Raw genomic sequence first — 20,516 nt, forward strand, 5'->3', positions numbered from 1 at the left:
TTTCGTGGAGGGAAGGAGGCTTCAGGCTGGGGGAAGCACAAAGGGCAACCACGGTTCAGGAGTCACAGGAGAGGGCAAAAAAAGCCTCCGGCCATTAAACACAAGACCAGGAGAAGAGCAGGCAAGGGAATGAATGGGACAGCAAACGTGCTTGGAGGAGGCCAGAAGGGGACTAAGCTGACTTGGGGCCGAGGGACAGCTGCTGTAGATTAGTCCTGCCTCGTTCAGACAGTCCTCGCCCCCCCCGCCGAGAGATGCGAAAGGTGCCCACGGTGGCAGCCCCCCCCCCACCCCCAGACAGAGCCCATCCCCACAGCAAGAGCGGGCGCCTGGGGTTTGTGTGACTTTATTGGAGTGCGACACAAGTCGGCGGGGGGTGATTACAGAGGGTTGGGGGGAGATGCACACTCTCGACTCAGTCCCAGTCCCCGTCGCCTTCGGGATTGTCGTCTCGGGGGGGTTCCTGAAACTGGATGTTCGCCAGCATGTCCCGCATGGCTGCCATGAGCCTGTTCACCCCCTGGTTAAGGTCCTGCCCTGCTCCAGCCTCTTCATCCCCGTCGTGCCTGATGTCCCCCTGCAAGAGAGGAGAGCTGGAGCGGCCAGGCAGGGAGCTGCCTGCCTGTCTGCAGCAGGCAGGGAGAAAGACAATGCCGCTTGCCAAAAAGCATCAGGCTGCTCTGCAACCTGACGTTTACACACTGCATATGCCAAGAGCCACTCCCTTTGCAGAAACACTGTGCAGTGGGAACTTCGGTGTACCAACAGCAAAAGTGCGCTCTGATCTGCCTACAGCAGCTGACTGCACATACCTGCAAGTTAAAATTTGGCAACAGCGATCGGAAGAAGAGAGATAAAGTGCTTTCGTTGGATGGATGATTCGTTCTGAAAGACAGAAGTCACACCATGGTTAAGGGGGCAACTTGGTACTTGACCTCTCGCTGGGGCTGAGGCAGCGCAGAGATGCTGGAGAGAACACGGGCCCTCCTGAGCCAGCCCCGAAGCAGCGTACCGGGGGGGTTCTTCGGGATTTCTCACACCAGGCAGCCAGCAGCTGGCCAGCCTCTGGGCAAAGCAGCCATTAGAAGCACTACCAGGTTTCTTCTGAGCTGGGTCAGTGCATAAGAAACGTATGGGCGTCACCTCAATGGTCTGTGCGCACCACAGCTGGCTGCACTTAAACCTGTCTTTACCCCAAACCACCTCAGTTAAGACACAGCCAAAGTTTTTCAGTGGCCTTTGCCTTAATGGCTGTGAACAGCTGCCGCCTCCGACGGTGACCACCAAGGAAAAGCGGCAGGACCAGTCCTGCCTGTACGCTCTGCCTGTCGGCGAGCACCGCAAGCCAGGCTGCTCTTCTTCCAAGATGGAGGAGGACATCAGCTCTGAGCACCCACAGGCACCCAGGCCCGGGGCTGAGGGCGTGTTAGGAACATGCTGGCTGTGCCAGCGCAGAAACGAGGGGTGGTGAAGGTACCTTTCTGGTCTGGTGTAGGAAACGATGGAGTCCAAAGGAGGTAAGGGGTCAAACCCCATCACAGGCTGCGAGGTCACCTCCTGCGGGGAGGAAGAAGAAAGAAGGGGTGAAGGCTGCGTCACCAGCAGCAGCAAACACCGAGGCAGAGAGATGGTCGGACCAGCGGGACGGCCCTTTGTCTCGGGGAGCGCAGCAGAGCTGGGCACCAGCTGCAGCCTGGCCTGCCCACACACGCACCCCCGTGTGTCGCCCCGGGAAGCCATGCATACAGAGAGGACACTTTGAGGTCAGCCGGACACTTCTTGCTGGTGGCTGGGGTTTAAGACGTGCCCAGTGTCCGCACGCATGGCATGGATGCAAGTGCCGTCACGCCGCACGCAGCGGCACTGCCTGTGCCCCGCCAGGGCCCCTCACCAGAGGCAGCGCTGCCGTGGCCTCCTTCATCTCTGAGAGGATGATGTGCCGGTAGATATTCCTGGGTGCGCTCTGGTACCGCATCTTCCTCCTAAAGCAGGGAGGGGGACAGAGGATTGCACTGAGCACACCTCAGCATAGCCAGCTTTCCATTTCTGCTTCTCTAGGTGCATCGTCAGCTTCATCCCTGGCTCTGGGGGGATGCGCTGTATCGGACGGAGCTGGCCTATAGCTAAGCCAAAGTCACTTGGCAGCTGCTGACCTCCGGAGGAAAGAGCAGAACAGCTCAGGGACACTGTACCTAATGCCTCTCTCTTCTGCTTCTCAGAGCTGGAAAGTGTTTCTAAGCACTAACCTGCCCTGTGCAATAAATGCCCGAGCTGTGCAGCCATCCGTGCCCTTCCCAACCAGCAGCAACCCCTCCGCCCTCTCCAGGCGATTTCCAAGGCACAGGCAATGGCCGAGGCTGGGGGAAGCCAGCACAGCACACACTCCCCAGTGAGCGAAACCCGCAGCTCTTCATTCATGTTTGTGCAAAGCAGGGAGAAGCCTCTGCCTTCCTGGCCCCACGGTGTAACCCCTGGCATCAGCAGCCACCATCAGATTGGCAGACGTGGGGCTCTGAGCAAGCCCCAGCACCGCTGCAGCCCAGGACAAAGCTCCTCTTGTCTGCAGAGCCCTTCGGCCCGCTCTGTCCCCATGTTTCAGCACCCATGCCTGGTACAAGAGCCGCTCACCTCCACCGGGCGCACTCACTTGTGCTCAGACTCCTCCACCAGCAGGTCCCGGGCATCCACCATGCGCAACACCTCGTGGACGTTGGTCTCCAGCCACGCCATGACGGCTGGGTCCTTCCACAGGGAGTGAGTCCTTCCCACGTAAAGGGACGTCAGCTGGTTCAAGGCGGGAGGCTGGCTATGGGAGACACTTGTTATTCAGGGCACTCTCCTCCTTCCCGCCTGCAGGTCCCTGTGCGAGCTGGCAAGGGCTCGTCTCTGCACTGTGCTTCAGCGTGAGAACACAAAAAGAGGAATCGCAGGCTCCCTGCTTTGCTATTTCCATCTACCTTCACCAGTTTTTCTGCCTCCATCTATTTTTGGGATAAGCATAGCCATGAGATGAAAGTTAATGCTGCCTTGACCCGAGGGGGAGACCACTCGCGTGTTTAGGAGGACCACGTGTCAGGGAAATCCAGACTGGTAGGAGACAGCCTGCCCTGAAAGCATGCACACATTGTTCTCTCTTACTACATGTACCAACAAGCTTCGGTATGAACTTCTGACCCATCCACATTAAGGTGAGGTGGGTCCACTAGCATTATCTGGTGGCCATTATGGAAATCCATTATCAAAGCATCTAGCAGCCTACTCAGGAAAACCAAATACTCTCCTCTGCAGCTTTGTAACTCCATTAGCTGCCTGAGCAAGCAAAGGCCCCATTACCGGCAGAATCAATTCCTTCTCTTTACTGAGAACATCTCCAGGGCTTACCTTATCTGAGCATTCAGCCCAAAAAAGGAATGGGACGCGACCCTGGCATCAGGCTGCACACTGCAGTGATCCAACAACGGCATAAGAACTGCAGGAGAAAGTCAGACAGCTTGCTTTCAACAGCCTGGCAAGGAGCACCACTGGCCACCACTGCCAGGGCTGCAGGGATAGCCCCATTCTGGAGAGCCAGCACCCCACCGGGGCGCTGAATGACCACCCACGCAAGGAGGGTGCGAGGATGCTGCTGGGGGTTATGCGGTCTTTTGATCTCTGTGTGGATGATGGAAACAGATCCAGAGTAAACAAAAAACAAACTTTTTTATCCCCCCAGTGAAATAAGGTGCAATTTTCTACACTTAATGCAGCTGGCCTTTGAACTTGAACAAGGGTTTTATTTCAGTCACCGTGACAAGCAGCAAAAAAGATGGTTTCAGCCAACACAAACTAAACCTCTGTTCAAGAGCTGGTTATTCCTGCCTATAAAGTCACACCCTGCTCTGGGCCCAGAGGGGCTATATATCTCCTTTCATGGACAGCAGCACCAACTGGATGAAAGCAAGGGTGATGGGTGCCCATAGAGAGCACATCTAAAGCAGAGCAGTGCCTCAGAGGGAAAGCCAAGAGAGACTTGCTGTCTCTGGTCTGGGGAACCCTGGGGTGAAACATTTTCCTGCTCCAAGACTCTAGCTCTCATCCTCCCCCAACTTGCATGCCCGTGACCATCTCTAATGAAGGGGCATCAGCTGCTCCCAGGAGGGTGTGCAGCAGGGAGAACAGTCGCTGATCTCTTCCTAACACGGCTCACGTCTGCGGGGGCCCTACCCGGCTCCACTGTTCTCTCGCCGGCCCTGCCACGGCAGGGGGTGGGATGGCTGAATCCCACCGCTGCCACACCAGATGCAGGTAGAGCAGTGTACCTGCCACTGCCGGTCTGCCCGAGCTCCGTCACCCTCTGAGTCAGGACTCCCATCTCCCACAGGCAGAGGCAAACGCCATTTGCAACCCACAGGCAAACTGCTGCCTCTGCATTTGATTCCCTGGGATCCAGCCTTCACTCTCACAGATGAAAACAGTGACAAAGCCTGCGGGGACGGACTTACCGGTGGGGAGAGACTTACCGCTTGGGAACATGATCAGTGCAAGCTGGATGAGCCGGGCGGCTCTCTCCCGGGCTTGGCTTAGCTCCAGCTCCGAGCGCTCCTCCTGCTGGCTCAGGAAGAAATAGGCCAGCGGCACCGAGAAGGCAAAATTGGGCAGCTGGGACAAATTTCGGTGACTCTGCAGGATCAGAGACAGATTTACCGAGAAATGATGCTATGCAGAATGATCTCGATGTCGCTGGGCTGCACACAGGGTGGGGTTTCTTGCTTGCGGGATTAAGTTACTTTCCAGCTGCTGGCTTGACGGTCCCACAACTGAGTAAGCAATTTTGAGTTCGTACAATTGTTTGCAGGGTACCAGGATTACAAGAACAAACACCCCAGCCTTTACGGGTCATTCTGATGCTGTTGGGATGCCAGCCTGGCTGTGAGACAGCCCTCAAAGGGCTAACCTGTTTACGAAAACCTCAGGCTCTGTGGCACAGCGTGCCAGCCCAGGTGGGGAGAGCCCCAGGAACCAGCTCTCCCCTCTCTGCCCCTTCTCTGGCCAGGGCTGCCTGTTGCCAACTCACCTCCCACTCCTGGAACATGCGGGTCAGGAAGGTGTATTCTCTAGCTCGGAGGGACAGAAAATCGATCAGCAGCAGCACACACAGTGGGTCGTTCTCTGGATCAAGGCTTCAGAGGGAGGTGAGCACAAGGGGAGGAAACAAAATCAGTGTCACAAAAGCTGAAGTAGCTGTCCTCATTTCTAAGTCAAACAAGACTTTCCCACTAGCATCCAGAGCACTTCCGTGACTCAGCAAGCGGAGATAATGGGAACACGATCGTTCCTGCGTGGCCGGAGTGATGGTGCAACGCCCTGCCTGGTTTGCGTCCCTGCAGAGGGGTGATGGCCCCCGTCACCACCCAGGAGGATCAATGGCCACAAACCGAGCAGGCTGAAGCCGCTGCTGTACATCTGCTCCGCAGAGACTCTGGGCTCTGTGGACCAGCCAGGCCCACAGCTCAGCAGTCCAGAGCAAGGGCCACCCTGATCCCATCAGTTTAAGCCTCCTCCTCAACAATCACCTCTCTCCAAAGCAGGACCACAGGTAAGAGCCTGTGCCCAAAACTAACCTGTGACACCGCATCTGTAAGGAGTGGAAACAAGCCCTCACTGAGCCTGGGAGAAGTAGTACACCTCTGGGGTTTTTGGCCCGCGCCGGTTATGTTCGGTGGATTGTTGGAAGCGTGTTTCCCCAAGCCTGAGATGCCCTGCCCCATCCCGCAGGGAATGGGGTGCAGCCCTTGGCAGGGGCACCTACCTCAGAATCAGCTTGCAGAACTCCAGGGCTGTCCGGGGACAGCCTCTCTTCTCCAGGAACATCAGGTGCTTGAAGAGAGCCAGGAAGAAAGCCCTGTGTGGGGAACAGCAACAGGGTTTAGAAGCCAGATTTGGAGAGAAGCACCTCGTGCCACTCAAGAACAGCCCCAGCTCCTTGCCCCCCGAGCATCAGTGCCGCTGTGCAGCCAGCGGGGTCCAGGGAACCTAGCCTGGTGCAGTACAGGGTGCCACAGACACCCCATGTTCCCATCTCTTTTTTTTTTTACTCTCTTTGTGCAAGCATAAGGACAGCAAACCCACAGCCTGCTCCGCAAACTGGGGCCGACAACTCAGGACAAGAGAAACAAGTAACTCCCCAAAGTCTGCATCCTCCCTTGTCCCAGCCCACCCAGCCACACAGAGACGGGGACGCAGAGCGTGCACGACACATACGGGGGGAGGACTAATGCCCAGACTGGTGTTACAGATCACAGCATTCAGGTCACAGACAGTATGAAGCCCGACAGTGAGCAGGTACTGGAAATCTGAGCAACCTCCAGGTACAGCAGTTTGGGAGAGATGACTTGGGTCAGCTGACTGGAAAATTCCCAGAATAAAGTCACCTTTCCCTGCAGCTGCAGAGCTGTCACTATTTAAAGCGCCGGGCCGGGAGCAGCACGAGTGCTGGGGATGAAGGCCAGGCAAGCAGCACACAAGTGACCAAGCACAGCCATAAACACGCAGCGAGTGTTTTTGTGACAAAAATAAGTACCATTTTGGGCTAACGGGTACTAATTGCAGGAGAAGGATGTGACAGGGAGGAAGAGTTAACGCTCCAATAAGGAATCCCTTGGGAAAGAGGATGCTTTGCAAAGAAACCTCAGTGCAAGAGCTGCTGGTACCCCACCTCAGGAGCCCTGCTGCTGCTTTGCTGAGGGGCACTGCCACTGACTGCCAAGCAGCAGAGCTTGTTCTGACAGAGAGGGACATTCAAGGTCCCCCTGCCACCACTTGCCAGCACAGATGACGCAGCAGACATTGTGAATCTGGGTCTCTGTGGCCAAAGTAGGCCAGGGCACGCCGCAACAGCTCTCTGGCAGACACGGGGCAGGCAGGCGTGCCGCCTACCTGTTCTCCAGCCGCCGGTAGTCCAGCCTGCAGGTCCCACTGGTGAGACTGAAGACAGGGTGGAAGGCGCACTCCAGGCTGTACAGCGCCCGCTCTGCAGACAGCAAGGACAGTGTCAAGGCACGCCACCACCCCGGCACGCCACGCAGCTCAGATTTACCCCAGAAGACACTGATAAGTGAGAGCTCTGGCACCCATGAAATAAGCTTGTTCACACTCTAGCCATGCACAAAACTACTTCAGAGTACGTGATACCCAGGCAAACAAGCCATGTTCCCGTCTGCAGGCATTTGATCATGCTCTGGTTGTGAAAAGCAACTCTTCTGGAGGTCTGGGATTGAGGCTGGTACAGATGCCTCTGCCACAACTATCTTCACATAGGGAAGCCAAAGATCCTGTCCTCACTTTGCCTCTGGCCCCTTCTATCATGCTGGAGAACACACGTCCCGGTTACCAAACATCACATCTGACACCCGAGACTGCAGCACAGCAGTCCGAGGGGCAGCCATTCTCCAGGACGCCTCCTGCCCCCCTCGCAGCCTGCGGTGTCCCGAGGATCAGAGCCCAACATGCTGAGCTGCAAGGTGCTGGTCGGAGGAAGGCAAGGCAGGCTGGCCCGGAGGGTTGGGCAGGCTCCCCGCAGATGGGGTACGCTTCCTGGAGCAGCCCCTCACACTGTTGTATCTCATAGCTACTAAATCAGACCCTCCTCCTGCAAGGGATGTCCTACAGGTGGGACCCCGCCACAACCAGACAATCCTTCCATTCATTTTGAAGGTGAACGCTGATGTGCTTTGCCCCAGACAAACAAGTCCGGCTCTATTTAAAAGCCTCCAGCAAAAGTTGCTGGTCTGCAGGATCACGTAAGGCTGAGCGCTCACGGCCCCAGAGTCACAGACGGGGAGCCAAACCAACCGTTCTGGTTTGCTGCTTCTCTGTTGAAACGAAACCAAAACTGAACCAAAAGCCTTTGATTACTAATTCACGCCAGGACATCTGCTTCTCACCTCAGCTCTTACCTATGAGATCACGGGCCATCTCCTGATCCTCCTGCATCCGGCACACGTCGCTGAGCTGCAGAAGGGAGTCCACGTGGTATGGGTTCATCTGAAGCAGCAGCTACAGAAGAGCATGAGCTTGATTACACGATGGCACAAATCACTGGTTTCTCATGCACTCTGCCTACGAGGCAAGCTCTGTAAGCGTGGCAGGGAGGCAAATGTCCTGACACCGCGCATAAGAGAAAGGAGCTGTTCTTGCCCCTGGGCCTGAAGGTGAAGAAATCCTGTCCCACACCATCAGAGAGCCAATGCTCAGACTGTAGTGCGAGGCTCGGGACGCACCTTACTTGAAAGGCTAAAACTATGGATTAAAAGAACCTAAGAACAGTCACACTGGGTCACAGTAGGGGTCCATCTCTCATCGTCTCTAAAAGCAGACGCCTGGGAAAGAGGGCACAAAGCTGGGCACACGTGACTACTCCAGCACACTCTAAGCTGCCAAACTTTAGGGGTTCAGGGACCCCCACTGTCAAAGACGCCATTGGTATTAATGGTGTCTCGTCTCGTGAATTTGTTCACTTACTGACCCAGGTACCATTCCAGCACCCCAGCTCTGCGATACAGAAAGCCATCGCTTAACCACACAATGCAAAGAACTTCCTTTAATCCCAGCCTGCCAGCTCTGTCCCTGTGTTGGAAGGGACAGCAGAGAGATCTCTCCCCACCCCATACAGGATCTGAGCCCTCGACTGCAGCTTCCCTCAGGCAGCTCCCTCCCAGTGCTGTCCCAGCCAACCCAGCTTTTCCAGCGCTGAGGCCATGCCAGGCCTTTGATCATCTTTGCTGTCCTCCTCTGAATCTCTCCCAGCTCCACCATATCCTTTTGAAGGTGAGGGCCCAGAACTGCATGCAATATTCCAGATGCAGGCAGCAGGCATAATTACATTTTTGTTTTATTCTTTACCCCTTAAGAATTCTGAGCATTTGATCAGGCTTTTGCTTCCTCTGAGTACTGAGAGGACATTTTGACACATCTAGTACAATTCCAGGATCCAGCTCCTGAATGGTAATGGATTAAAAACATCTTTTTCCAGGCTTCAGAAGTTTAACCACACCTGAAAAACCTCTGCATTCACCAGTTACATTATAAACGGGCTACTTTTTCCAAGTACCTAAAACTCAGTTTCAATATGAAAATACTGAAGCTATTTCAAATCTCCTCACGGTTTAGTTTTGGGATTTTTTTTTTCCCCAAAAAACTGAAAAATACAGCTTCAAAAGCACCAGAAGTTGCACATCTGCAGGATGGTGGCCAGCGTGACCACCTGCAGTACAAAGCCTTTATGCTCTAGGCTGTCCCAGCCCAGGACCTTTGCGTCTGTGCCACTTGCCTGACATTCTACCCCTTCCTTGCTTGCTCTTAAGTTCCTTTCTAGTCCTCCTTTTCGGAAGGGATGGAGCACCTAGGGTCATTGTGATGGGAAAAAGTACTCTTCACGCACTTTACAACTTCACCAGCAAGACCCTTTTAACCCACTAGCAAGAGCAGAAAAAACACTCACTGAGCAGGACCCCCCCCCCCCCAAAAAAATAATGTTTTTCATGCTGAAACCACAGCAGCAAGGCAGATCTGGGCTCCAGCTACGTTGAGACTGTGGTTATCACAGATAAACTGCTTGGGGGTTTGAAGTACTTCTGGTATCAGCAAACCCATCTGTTAGATTTTACCCTTAATAGAAAAGTGGAAGACTAAACCTGTAGGAATATCTTCAAATGTAGCCAGACCCACTTAACAAGGACAGAGCATAAAGACTAAAATGTACCACGGAAAACCTGTCCTGCTCTGCACAGCAGTGTGAGACCATGTTTGAGCTGTCCTTAGGACGCTGGCTCTCAGGTTGATCACTGCTGCATAGGAATTACCTTGCATCATCTAATGTGAATCCCTCAGTCCAGTCACCAGGCAGAATTGCTGAGCTGGAGAGAGCAGTGGCCATGAGCAGAGGGTGGGAAAGCAGAAGGAAGTAAACTTTATTTAGTAGACAATGGCCTCTTTAAGAAACTTCTCCAGGGCGTGTCTCTGAGCTCATGTGGCCAGGGTTTTCAGAGTAAAAATACCGCATTTATGGTTCAATTTTACTGTTGCTTATCGCTACAAACTATAAATGTTACCATACAGTTTAATGAGCTTGGACACGCATGAAGAACTTTCAACACAAAGACTGTTTTGCTGAAATACCAAGAAAAGACACATTTTTCATCCATGCAAGAGTTTATAAATACAACAGCTGTTAGTTTAGATTCCCATTTAAAGATCGGTTTATACAATATTTCTCCCTTCCCAGCTGAAGAGCTGAGACAAGGGAGCTTTATCTCTACACTTTCAGCCAAACGGTCAGTTCCTGCAGGCTCCTCTTCTAGATGGCTACTTGGCAAGCTCTCCGGCAGAGCCACCGAGGCTTGGCCACCAGCCACTGGACCTCATTTGCACCAGGGTGGTCACTTATCCGTAATGTGAAAGCAGAGCTCAGAAAGCAACGCTGCCTTGCCCACCATACAGGGGACACAGGGCTCTACTGCTCAAAATGAGACTCGCAAAAAAAGAGCACTGGGATGCATCAGCCCACCTCCCCTGTCAGGGAAAGGGGCTGCAGGAATGCAGAAGGCAACAGCATGGGCAACCCAACTTCACAACATACCACAATGTTGTTGGGGTCCATGGACTCTACAGCATCCAGGAACTTGAACTGCACTTGCTGGTACTCGCGATGGTGCTCGAACGTGAAGTACTGCACTCCTCTCCTGGTGTCCACCAGCTGCATGGTAATACCTACAAGGTGCATGGGAGATGTGGGTGCCACTGCTGCCAGCCTGCGAGCACAGCGGCAAGAGAAGCTCTTCTGCTGTCTTATCACACAGAAAGTTCATTCACATCACTGGGTCCAAAGCCAGACATGTTTTCAGAAACAACCAGAGAATTTCACTCCTTTCCCTCCTCTCATGAGTCAAAGTCCAAAACCCACCCAAGAAGCCCAGGCAGCTTTCTCTCCCCACAGATATTTCTCATTATCCGGCAATACTGCTGTTAAGAAGGGAAGTACTCATCACCTGCTACCTCCAGTAAGGGGACAAAAACCCCCTCAAATGCTAAGATACGATATGACAGAGTTCTCCCTGTTGAGAAAGGAGGTACTTCCATCAGCTGACGAGCAGTTCCCTTTCTCCATCAGCCAGTGCAAAGCCCGTGCCTGGCAGCTGATGAGAGCAGCTCCAGTTTCTGTGCGCTGAGGCTGTAGGAAAGCCAGGCTGGCAGGAGCAGCCGTCCGTGCCAATACAGGCACGGGACTGACGTGCCCCGTCAGCTAGCGGCAGCACGGTGCTTCAGGAGGTGGCACTGAAAGCCTCACCTGTTTTGCTGTAGCGTGGCCAGGTGTTCTTGGGAGCCGTCAGCCACATGCTGCGGACATACTGGCGCTGCCTTTGCCTTGGCCTAGGGACATAAACACAACAGGTCACGATTTCTCTGTACTAACAGAATGAGGAGGGCTGAAACCAGCCAGAAAAAGTATGATTCAGGGAAGAAGAGACCCAACTTCTCCCCTAGCTGCAGCCCTGCCACACGGAGCTTTTGCCCAGAGCTTTAACATGTTTGCCTTCAAGACACAACATACCTTTGCTCAGGCTCTGCCTTACTTGAACCATTCCTCTTTGGGCCAGCCAGTGCCTCCAGCATTTCCACTTCAATAGCTTCTCTCCCCTGTTTTTATTCCTGCCAAATTCTCAGCTGCCTCTTTGCTTCAAACAGCTTCCCAGGTCCAATTAAGAGAGCCCCATATCCCTCTGACTCATCTCTCTTCCCAGCAGTGCCTTCAAATGTCAACTGATCTAGTTTAAGCCATACTCACAAATGCAACCAATTTATTGGTTCAGGGCAGGAGGAATTCAGAAATCAAGGCTACCCTAAGAAAGTCATGTCTCCTCAGTAAGGGACTGCTGCTTCTTCCTCAAGCACTAAATATTCTTCCACGGACTCTCTCAGAGAAGGCTTCTGCTTCCACCATCACTGCTCTGAGCTTATACCCTTCTTACGTGTACATTTTTCAACCAGCTCATGAAAGTGGGAACTTTCTGGCTAACACTGACCACAGTGCAATGGATAACTGCATAGAGACCTCACACCTAAGAAGTAGTAGGTTTCCTGGGCCCCTGAAAGCACATGCATGAGACCCCCTGGAAAGCATTCAGGGTCCGCTTTGTAAGACATCGGAGACTTTGGAATAGCAACAAGAGACAAATGCTGGAGAAAGAAAAAAAAAAAATCTAAGAGTCTGTATTCTATGAATTTGAGTGAAAGGACTTTAGAAGGCTGTTTTAACAGTAAATGCAAGGGGAAATTAGCAGAAGAAAAAGCAAATGCTAGCAAAAGCCTGGAGAACTCTTACTCCCCCCCTCACATATATCACAAAAAAATATTCTCCTGTCCCAACAAGTGACTACTACATAAGTAAGATACCCTGAACCCTGGATTCCCTGCCCAGGTGTGGCACGGGGGACTCAGTAAGCTGTACCAAGGGAAGGACAGACACACCAACTCAGACTTTGAAAGGGTTTAATATGAAATTCTGGACTAACCTCAGTTCACCAAGAACAGTGCGAGCCCCAAAGTATCTCTTCAACTCATTCTCTGGGTTCAAGTTTCTGAGAAGGTTGAAACGAGAAAGAAAAGCTAGTGTCAGTTAAACATAGCCAAAAGTCTCACACTCAAGTCCTCTCCATCAACCCCAAGTGCTCTGTACCTCAAACTGTCTCTGGCCAAGCCCCCGACCTCTCACACGCACCACTGATCGGACACAACACACAGAAAAGAGACTAAAAATGGTCAGAACAGGAGGCATTGAAAGCCCTGTTCAATCAGACACAGGCTTCCTTCGTGCTCTGCTCCAAAGCCGGTGCTGAGCTGGGGAATACTTCTGCTGCCCTCTCCAGGGCAGCTGGGGCCTTAGTCTGGGATACTCTAAGGACAGCCTCTGCTCAGGAGTGCACGCTCGGGGTACATGTGCGTGGAAAACACGAGGTACCTGCTGCCGAGTCCAGCACTGGCAGCCTGCAGTTCGGGGCAAGCACCCTAACCACTGCATGGAGGCTGGCAAGGATTAGAATACTTTTTTTAATACAAAGATCTTGTATCAAAGCATGACAATACCTACAGTTTTCTTGATCTAACATTTGGCCCAGAGAAGGGAGGCGTATTTGAGAGGGGTTTCTCTCTGTTGTCCAGTGAGCAGGGCTTGAAGAGAGGGAGTGGGAAGGCTGAGATCCAGCACTGCTAACCCTCACCTGCTCAGAGATTATCCAGCTCTCAAAGGTTTCTTAATAATGTTTACTTGACCAGAGAAGTCACCAAAATTTAAAACCACCTCTAGGTAAACAAACATTCTGCCTTTACTGCAGTGTCCCTGAACAGGCTACGCTAGCACTGAGTGCCCACCAGCCTAGACTCAGTTTTGATGCAGCATGACTGGAGGTTTCAAAACCGGGACTGATAAGTTGTCCCAGCTACAAGTTTAAATGTTTTCTCCAAAACCAGAAAGAGCTGCCAGTGTCTGCGCTAGCCCAGGGCTCTGAAATACGCTGGACACAGCAGCCGGCCCATTCCTAACAGGTTTCCCAGTGCAATACAGGCCCAGATGTTACAGATCTCAAGTCGGAGGCAGATTTGTTCTCCAGCTCTTGGACACTATTGGCACATAGTCCACTTTGTTGATGGTGACATGTGGGAAAGGTTAGACAAGTCTAACTTGCTTTCCTGGTGAAATTAGCTCCTGGCACTGCACAGCACATGCTGTACTGGGGCCTGCTGCTCACAGCACCCGGTCTGAATGCAGCCAGTCACCTGGCCAGGTGAGTTTGATTGCAAAGCTTTAGGCACCAGGGCTCTCAGCAGCTCTGCAGAGATTCTCCTACAGAGTCACAGAGTATTTTAGGCTGGAAGGCACCTCTGGAGGTTAATCTGGTCCAGATGCCCACTCAAACCAGGCTTGACTGCAGACAATACCAGTCACCGCTCAAAACTGAACACAGCTCCAAGAGCAATGGTTAGAAACAGGGCTGTACACAACCATTACCACAACCCCTTTCAAGCAAGGTCCTGCATTCATGGCCAGATCACACTGGGAGTCTTCCCAACTCCCTTCCTCAGGGGAACAGATGTCCCTGTCACGCCCAAGGCCAAAATCAGGAAGGAAGCAAGCACTACCTGTGCTCTACATAGAGCAGAGGCCTGCTGCCAGCGATTACTCCACTCTGGGTTTGCTGTGATAGCCCATTGGTATCCTCAATCTTCTCCAGCAGGCTGTCGATGTCTTCCAGGTCATTGTCTTCCTTAAGATAGGCACAGGCAAAGACAAGGCAGTTATTAGAGAATGAGTCACCACAGCACACATGTCACCCAGTGGAGATCACATCCAGCTATCTCCGGGTCTTTCAGCTTGTCTTGACCTGTGCGCGACACTGGTGCCCCTACCATTCTCTTACTGAGGCCTCCTACTCTCCGCTCAGCCCTCTATTCCCCCAGGAATCCCCGCCAGAGCCTGCCTTCCCTGCCCAACTGCCTCCGGAAGGGCTAGCTGCTATTCCCTGCTTGCTCAAGGTATCATAGGGCTGTTGCTCTTCACACCATCATGAGTCTGAACGTGGCAGCTGAATATATCTAGTGTGGGCAAAAGCTGGCAGGCTGTCTGGTCTCTGGTCTGCCCCTTCCTACCCAGCCTTCGCTGTGCTTTGTCTGGTTTATTTATACTACAATCCCTATAATATCATAAAATGTTGGGGTGCTGATTTTAATCATAAATATTTAAATAATCAGCCTTTACCATCTACTTTCCATGGAAACACTAAGTTACTGCTGTGACCCTTGTAATAAGGTATCACTCGCGTGACTTTAACCCAGCTCTAATGTATTGCACTCTCACTCTCCCCATCTTCTAACAACCCAAAGAATATATCCAGCAGTGCACACTCAACAGTTGTATAACACTTTCATCCTGATTTTCCTCTGTTTTTCCCCACAAATAGCAAGTGATGCATTTCTTATGTGGCCGTTTCACATCCTCCTCATGATGTACGTGGGTGGAACAGAGAATTCCATTCATGACACCCAAACAGCCCTGCAAGCTTGCCTTTTCCAGCTAAATATAGCCACTCCGCGTGGAGTGGTTACATGAAGTTTATAATGTGCTTTGCATTTAAATGCTTGAACAAAGGTAGTATTATCTCTAGTTAGCAAATCAAACTGCCTCTTTCTGGGTATGAAGTCTCCCTAGAGCCTACAGCTGGCAGTTGTCACCCTATTTCTCATTTTCTCGGACTGGGAGAAGAAACGGGCTCTTTGATCGGGTTCTCTGCCTTAGTAACTCGCTCTGAGCTCACCCAGCTGAATTCCCAGGGAGGCAGCGGCCAGCCAGGCACCTACACCGGAGTCATGGCTCACCCATTCAGCACTTCAGCGTACTGCAGCTCAGGATGTTTAGAAAAGGATCTCCCCCAAGTAAACGGTTAAGACTCTTAAACGTTAGCAGAAAATTAGTTCCCACTTAAACTTTATTTCTGTTGAATTTAAAAGACCAATGACTGTAATCCCTTTAGTCTCCTAGCCTCGCTCAAGTAGGTAAAGTATATTCAAGCATACACATTTGTCTCTTATAGTTTATCCACAACACACAGAGACACTGGATAAAGTTCTCACTCCAAGCACACCTCCCTAGGGGTAGACAGCTTAGTCAGAGACAATCACCGTGCCCTTGCTCCCTTCACCACTGAGGGGACAGAGCAGGTCCTGCGGGAAGAGCACTTGGCAGTGCGTTTGCCGATAATGCATGAGCAGAAGCTCCTGTCAGCATTCAACTATCAGATGTCAAACTACAGAGAAGGTGCACAGGGGAGAAGGGAACATGAATGATGGTTGGCAGCGAGAGCTCTGTATGGCTCTGCAGAGCCAGGAGAGCTACCTAAGTGGGGCAAGGAAATCAGAATGAAAATGCAAAATTCCTCGCACTGTACCCCCTCCCGTGCGAAGCCTCGAAGCAGAGATGAAAGAAGATGCCGCTGTGAGGATTTCAGCCCTAAGCATCTGCAGCAGAGCTGCGCCAGCCCCGGCTGCTTGAAGGACCACAGTCAAAAGCTGCTATTGCCATTTCGTAATTTTAAATGAGTACAATGCAAAAAGGAGCATTTTTCCCTCCAAATCTTTCTGCGACTGCCTCAGAGTTGCTACTTCATCAAGCCCAATGGAGAAATTAGCACAGTCACTAACTCTGAGCAAATGCAGACATACCAGAGTCTCCCCTGCTGAAGTTTTCTTGGTTTTCCTTTTCTTTTTTTTCTTTCGTGGCTTGTTACTCAACACAGGCTGCAAAGAGAAACGGAACAGCTGTCAGAGCACGCCCACAGAGCGCAGGGATGAAAGCTCTGTGGGGAGAAAAGCATTTCCCACAGGGCTCAGCATGCCAGGAGGGCCCTTAAATGAAAGCCATATTCATCCTTTCAACTTTGTCAACGAGTGGAAATTAAGCCACAAGGAGAAAATGAAGTAAAGCACCAATGGTTTACAAAAATAAGGGTTAAACCTCAGCTGACTTTCACATCAATGACCAAGACTACAAAATCAGGCAAGAAACAGTTTAGAAACGCCAGGTGTGGAAGAAACATTTCAGCCCTCCTTCAGTCTCTAGGATAAAATTTATTTCTGTCTTTCTAGTGAGCATGACAATTTCATCAGTGTCGTGGTTTAACGCCAGCCAGCAGCTAAGCACCATGCAGCTGCTCACTTGCTTCCTCCCCACCCAGTGGGATGGGGGAGAAAATCGGAAGGAAAAAGGTAAAACTCATGGGTTGAGGTAAGAACAGTTTAATAGAACAGAAAGGAAGAAACTAATAATGATGATAATAACAATAATAAAATGACAATAATAATAATAATAAAAGAATTGGAATATACAAAACAAGTGATGCACAATGCAATTGCTCACCACTCGCTGACCGATGACCAGTTAGCTCCCAAGCAGTGATCTGCTCCCCACTCCCAGCCAACTCCCCCCGGTTTATATACTGGACATGATGTCACCTGGTATGGAATACCCCTGTGACCAGTTTGGGTCAGCTGCCCCGGCTGTGTCCCCTCCCAACTTCTTGTGCCCCTCCAGCCTTCTTGCTGGCTGGGCATGAGAAGCTGAAAAATCCTTGACTCCGTATAAACACTACTTAGCAAGAGTGAAAACATCAGTGTGTTATCAACATTCTTCTCATACTGAACCCAAAACATAACACTATACCAGCTGCTGGAAAGAAAATTAACTCTATCTCAGCCGAAAGCAGGACAATCAGTCACTCATTTTCACAGAAACCAACACCTGCCTGAAAGCACCACACAATACAGGCTCCTCTCACTGCAGATGCAGCTACTTCAGCTCACGATGCTGCGTGGCATTCCCTAATGGGACAGACACACTGCTGTCCATGCTGGCTCTTCCCCAGGGAGTACAGAGCTAAAAAGCACCTTTCCAGGATCTACGCACATAATACAGTGAATAACAGCATTACGAGAACAATCCCACAGCTCCCGAGTAGATTTCAGAACCAGGGGAACATGCAGGCCTGATTTGGCTCTATCAAATGGCAGGGAGACGCCTGCCGAGGGCTCCCACATTTCTACCTGGGAAGTGCTGAGAGAAGCGGCTGGTGCACCCTGCAGTGTTTACGCAGCAAATTCACCGGGTCAGGGCCCACTGGAGCCACTGCTCACACAGGGACTGACCGAGCAGAGCTCACACCACACATCCAGAGCATTCCCAAGCCCCTGGGCTGGCTGAGGCCACCAGCACAGCTTGACCGTGCACAGACAGTGGTCTTTGCTCCTCTGGCCATACCACCTGGCACCCAAAACCCACGGGCACACATCCCAAATGCTGACACCCAATGGGTGAGGCCAGAGGGCCAATCCCCCTTCGCTCCCCCCAACCCTCATCTCCAGTGAGATATAGACTTGCAATGTCAGATCGTTAATTGAAGTGCCCCTTTCCTTAGGTGCTTCTGCAAGGAGACACTTCTGAGCTGATACAGACTACAGGAGGAATTCTTAACACAAAACAACACGAAAACACTACAGGGAAGAACAAGTTTGGTGTTTAGTTTCCGCTGCTTGGAGTCTTCACAACATCCACACCAAAACAAACGCTTCACGGAGCATTTACCCACCAGCCCAGCCCCACATACAGTGCAGAGCCCAATTAATTGTGCAGGGAAGGGAGCAGAGAACCAATCTCCCTTTCAGAACCCCAGCGTGCTCTCCTTCTCGCTCGCTCTGCCCAGCCTCAGTGCTCGTGAGGACACGGCACAAGGTCTTCCTCAGGAACCTCCTCTCTGTGGCTGTAAAATCTCCCTGGATCCTAGGCACAAACCCAACCCTCAGCACCACATTGCTCATTCTCCTCCAGATCTGGAGCCCCAAGCACCTGGATTTAAGCTCCCTGTGTGCGTCCCTCTCCAGAGGCTCACATCCTCAGCCTCTGACAAAATCCAGGTGCAAGGGGAAAAAACCACACTTGTCCATCACCACAAAGCTCCTCAGCGCACACAGAGACAGGGAGATAAGAAACCTTCTCTCTGCACCTCACGTGGTGACCGCCATCATTGCTAGATCCCTGCGGTTTAGTTACCGTTTGGTCCGGCTGCTCTGCCTCCTCCCCATCTCCCTGCCCATTGCCTTCAGTCTCTTCAGTTACAGCCCCTTCATTGTTCCCTCCTGCTGCATCCCGCTCGCTGAGCCGGGCATCCGCTCGCTCCTCTCTGGACAGCGGCTCATCCTCCGACTCCTCGGCAGTGATCTGCGCAAACAGACGGACAAGCTGCAGAAACAGCTGGTGCGGGGCTACGCGCTGCCCTCTCCCACACCCAGGGAACAGAATTCCCTAGGGATCTCATCTGTTCCACTCCCACCTGCAAACAGAAGAGAAAAATGTTGCAGAAGTGGCGCAGGGCTCAGCCACCCGACTGGCTTCTCCAGCAGACGGATGGGGATGACCCCTCATTTCAAGCGTGTCGCCCAGTGGGTGCCTGAACAGCCCTGCACCCACCGACTTGCTCCAGGGGAGCACAGGGCCACGACGACGCAGCCACTGCACAGCATGGCCGGCAGAAAAAGCACGGCCCTATCTGGACTCTGCTCTCCCTTGGGAAGAGCCTCCAAAACCAGCCTTGCCTACGCTTGCACAGCCAAACCTCAGGGAAGGAGAGGGAACCGCTGGGGCTGGCGAAGGTGCCCAGAGAGGAAGGACGAGGCTCTGTCACCCCAAAGAGCCATCTGTGCCATCAGGGCCTGCCTGACCCCCAACCTCCAGCACCGGGATCTTGAGGGGCCAGGAAGGTGGCAGGAACACTCCTAAAACCGGTTTCACCCACTGTCTGACCACCCTGATACTCAGGCCCAGCTCTGACAACATCCAGACCCAGACCACCCAGGCCCTCCCAGGCCTCGCTCCTGGATGAGCCCCAGCTGCTGCCTCCTCAAGACCTCCCTACAGCCCCATCCCACCCCAACTCCCTCCCTTTCCTACCCCCCAGCTGAGTCTCCCCCAGGCTTTCCCAGTCACGCACCATCCCAAACCCCTCAGTCCCACCTCAGTCATTGACCCCACATCACTCCCTCCTTCCTGCAAACTGTCACCTCAGTCACCCCCACCCTGCCACCGGCCCACGGGTCACCGTTACCCCTCTCGGTCACTGCCACCTAGACCCCCCCAACCCCGCTCCCTCCAGTCACCCTCCATCTCCCCCTCAGTCACTGCCCTCAACTGAGCCCCTCACAGTCACTGCCAGCCCTCAGCCAGTCCCCCCAAGTAATTGCCACCCCAGCTGCCCCCTCCCACAGCCGCTGCCCCCCACCCCGGGCACCACCACCCCACAGGCCCCAACCTCTCCCCCACCACTGTCACCCCTCACCAGCTCGAAGCGGTTGCTGACAGCGCTGCGGGCCGACCCACGTTGTCCCCTCCCGGCGGCTACTGGTGGCGGCAACCCCTCCGGACCGCGTTCGGGGCCGGGGTCCAGGCCTAGCTCACCCAGGCCCGGTTCCTCCTGACCCCGCTGTTCCCCCCTCAGCCGCCGCAGGGCCCGCCGCGACATGGAGCCCGGCGACGCACTGCGCCTGCGCCGGCCACTCCCCCCGCGCCTGCGCCGTCCCGCTCCTCCGCACTGCGCATGCGCCCAGGTGGCCGACACGCCTGCGCAGATCCCTCCCTCCCCCCCCCGTCCCGCCGCCGCACTGCGCCTGCGCGGGTCTCGCCACCCTTCCCTCTCCACGTGGCCCCTCCCCACCGCGCCTGCGCCACGCCCCCCCCGCCATTGCGCAGGCGCAGTGCGGAGCAGGCCGGGACCTGCTTCGCGCCCCGCGCGAAATATGTCTCGGGCGGGGGGGGGGGGGAGTGTGGGACCGTGCACTTTCCCACAGCTCCTGTGAACGGTCACGGCGGGGCACAGCCCGGGGACACGGGTGGGAGCCGGGGGGCAGGCTGGGGAGAGCCATGGGGGATAGCCCGGGGTGGGCCT

General features: G+C 53.3%; 1 protein-coding gene across 1 annotated transcript; it reads right to left on the reverse strand.

Moving 5' to 3' along the window:
* Positions 1–330: 330 nt before the first annotated feature.
* On the reverse strand, positions 331–20,123 carry TCF25 (transcription factor 25). Its single transcript, XM_030025865.2, has 18 exons — positions 19,911–20,123; positions 18,629–18,796; positions 16,249–16,323; positions 14,173–14,297; positions 12,549–12,614; positions 11,324–11,406; positions 10,616–10,746; positions 7,935–8,034; positions 6,916–7,009; positions 5,789–5,881; positions 5,054–5,159; positions 4,500–4,659; positions 3,382–3,469; positions 2,648–2,806; positions 1,892–1,982; positions 1,478–1,557; positions 813–885; positions 331–577 (listed from the first exon to the last, which is right to left on the reverse strand). The coding sequence occupies exons 1-18, from the start codon at positions 20,091–20,093 to the stop codon at positions 416–418; spliced, it is 2,037 nt and encodes a 678-aa protein (XP_029881725.1). The 5' UTR covers positions 20,094–20,123; the 3' UTR covers positions 331–415.
* Positions 20,124–20,516: the final 393 nt, after the last annotated feature.

Source organism: Aquila chrysaetos, chromosome 9, assembly GCF_900496995.4.
Source record: "Aquila chrysaetos chrysaetos chromosome 9, bAquChr1.4, whole genome shotgun sequence".
Taxonomy (NCBI): domain Eukaryota; kingdom Metazoa; phylum Chordata; class Aves; order Accipitriformes; family Accipitridae; genus Aquila; species Aquila chrysaetos.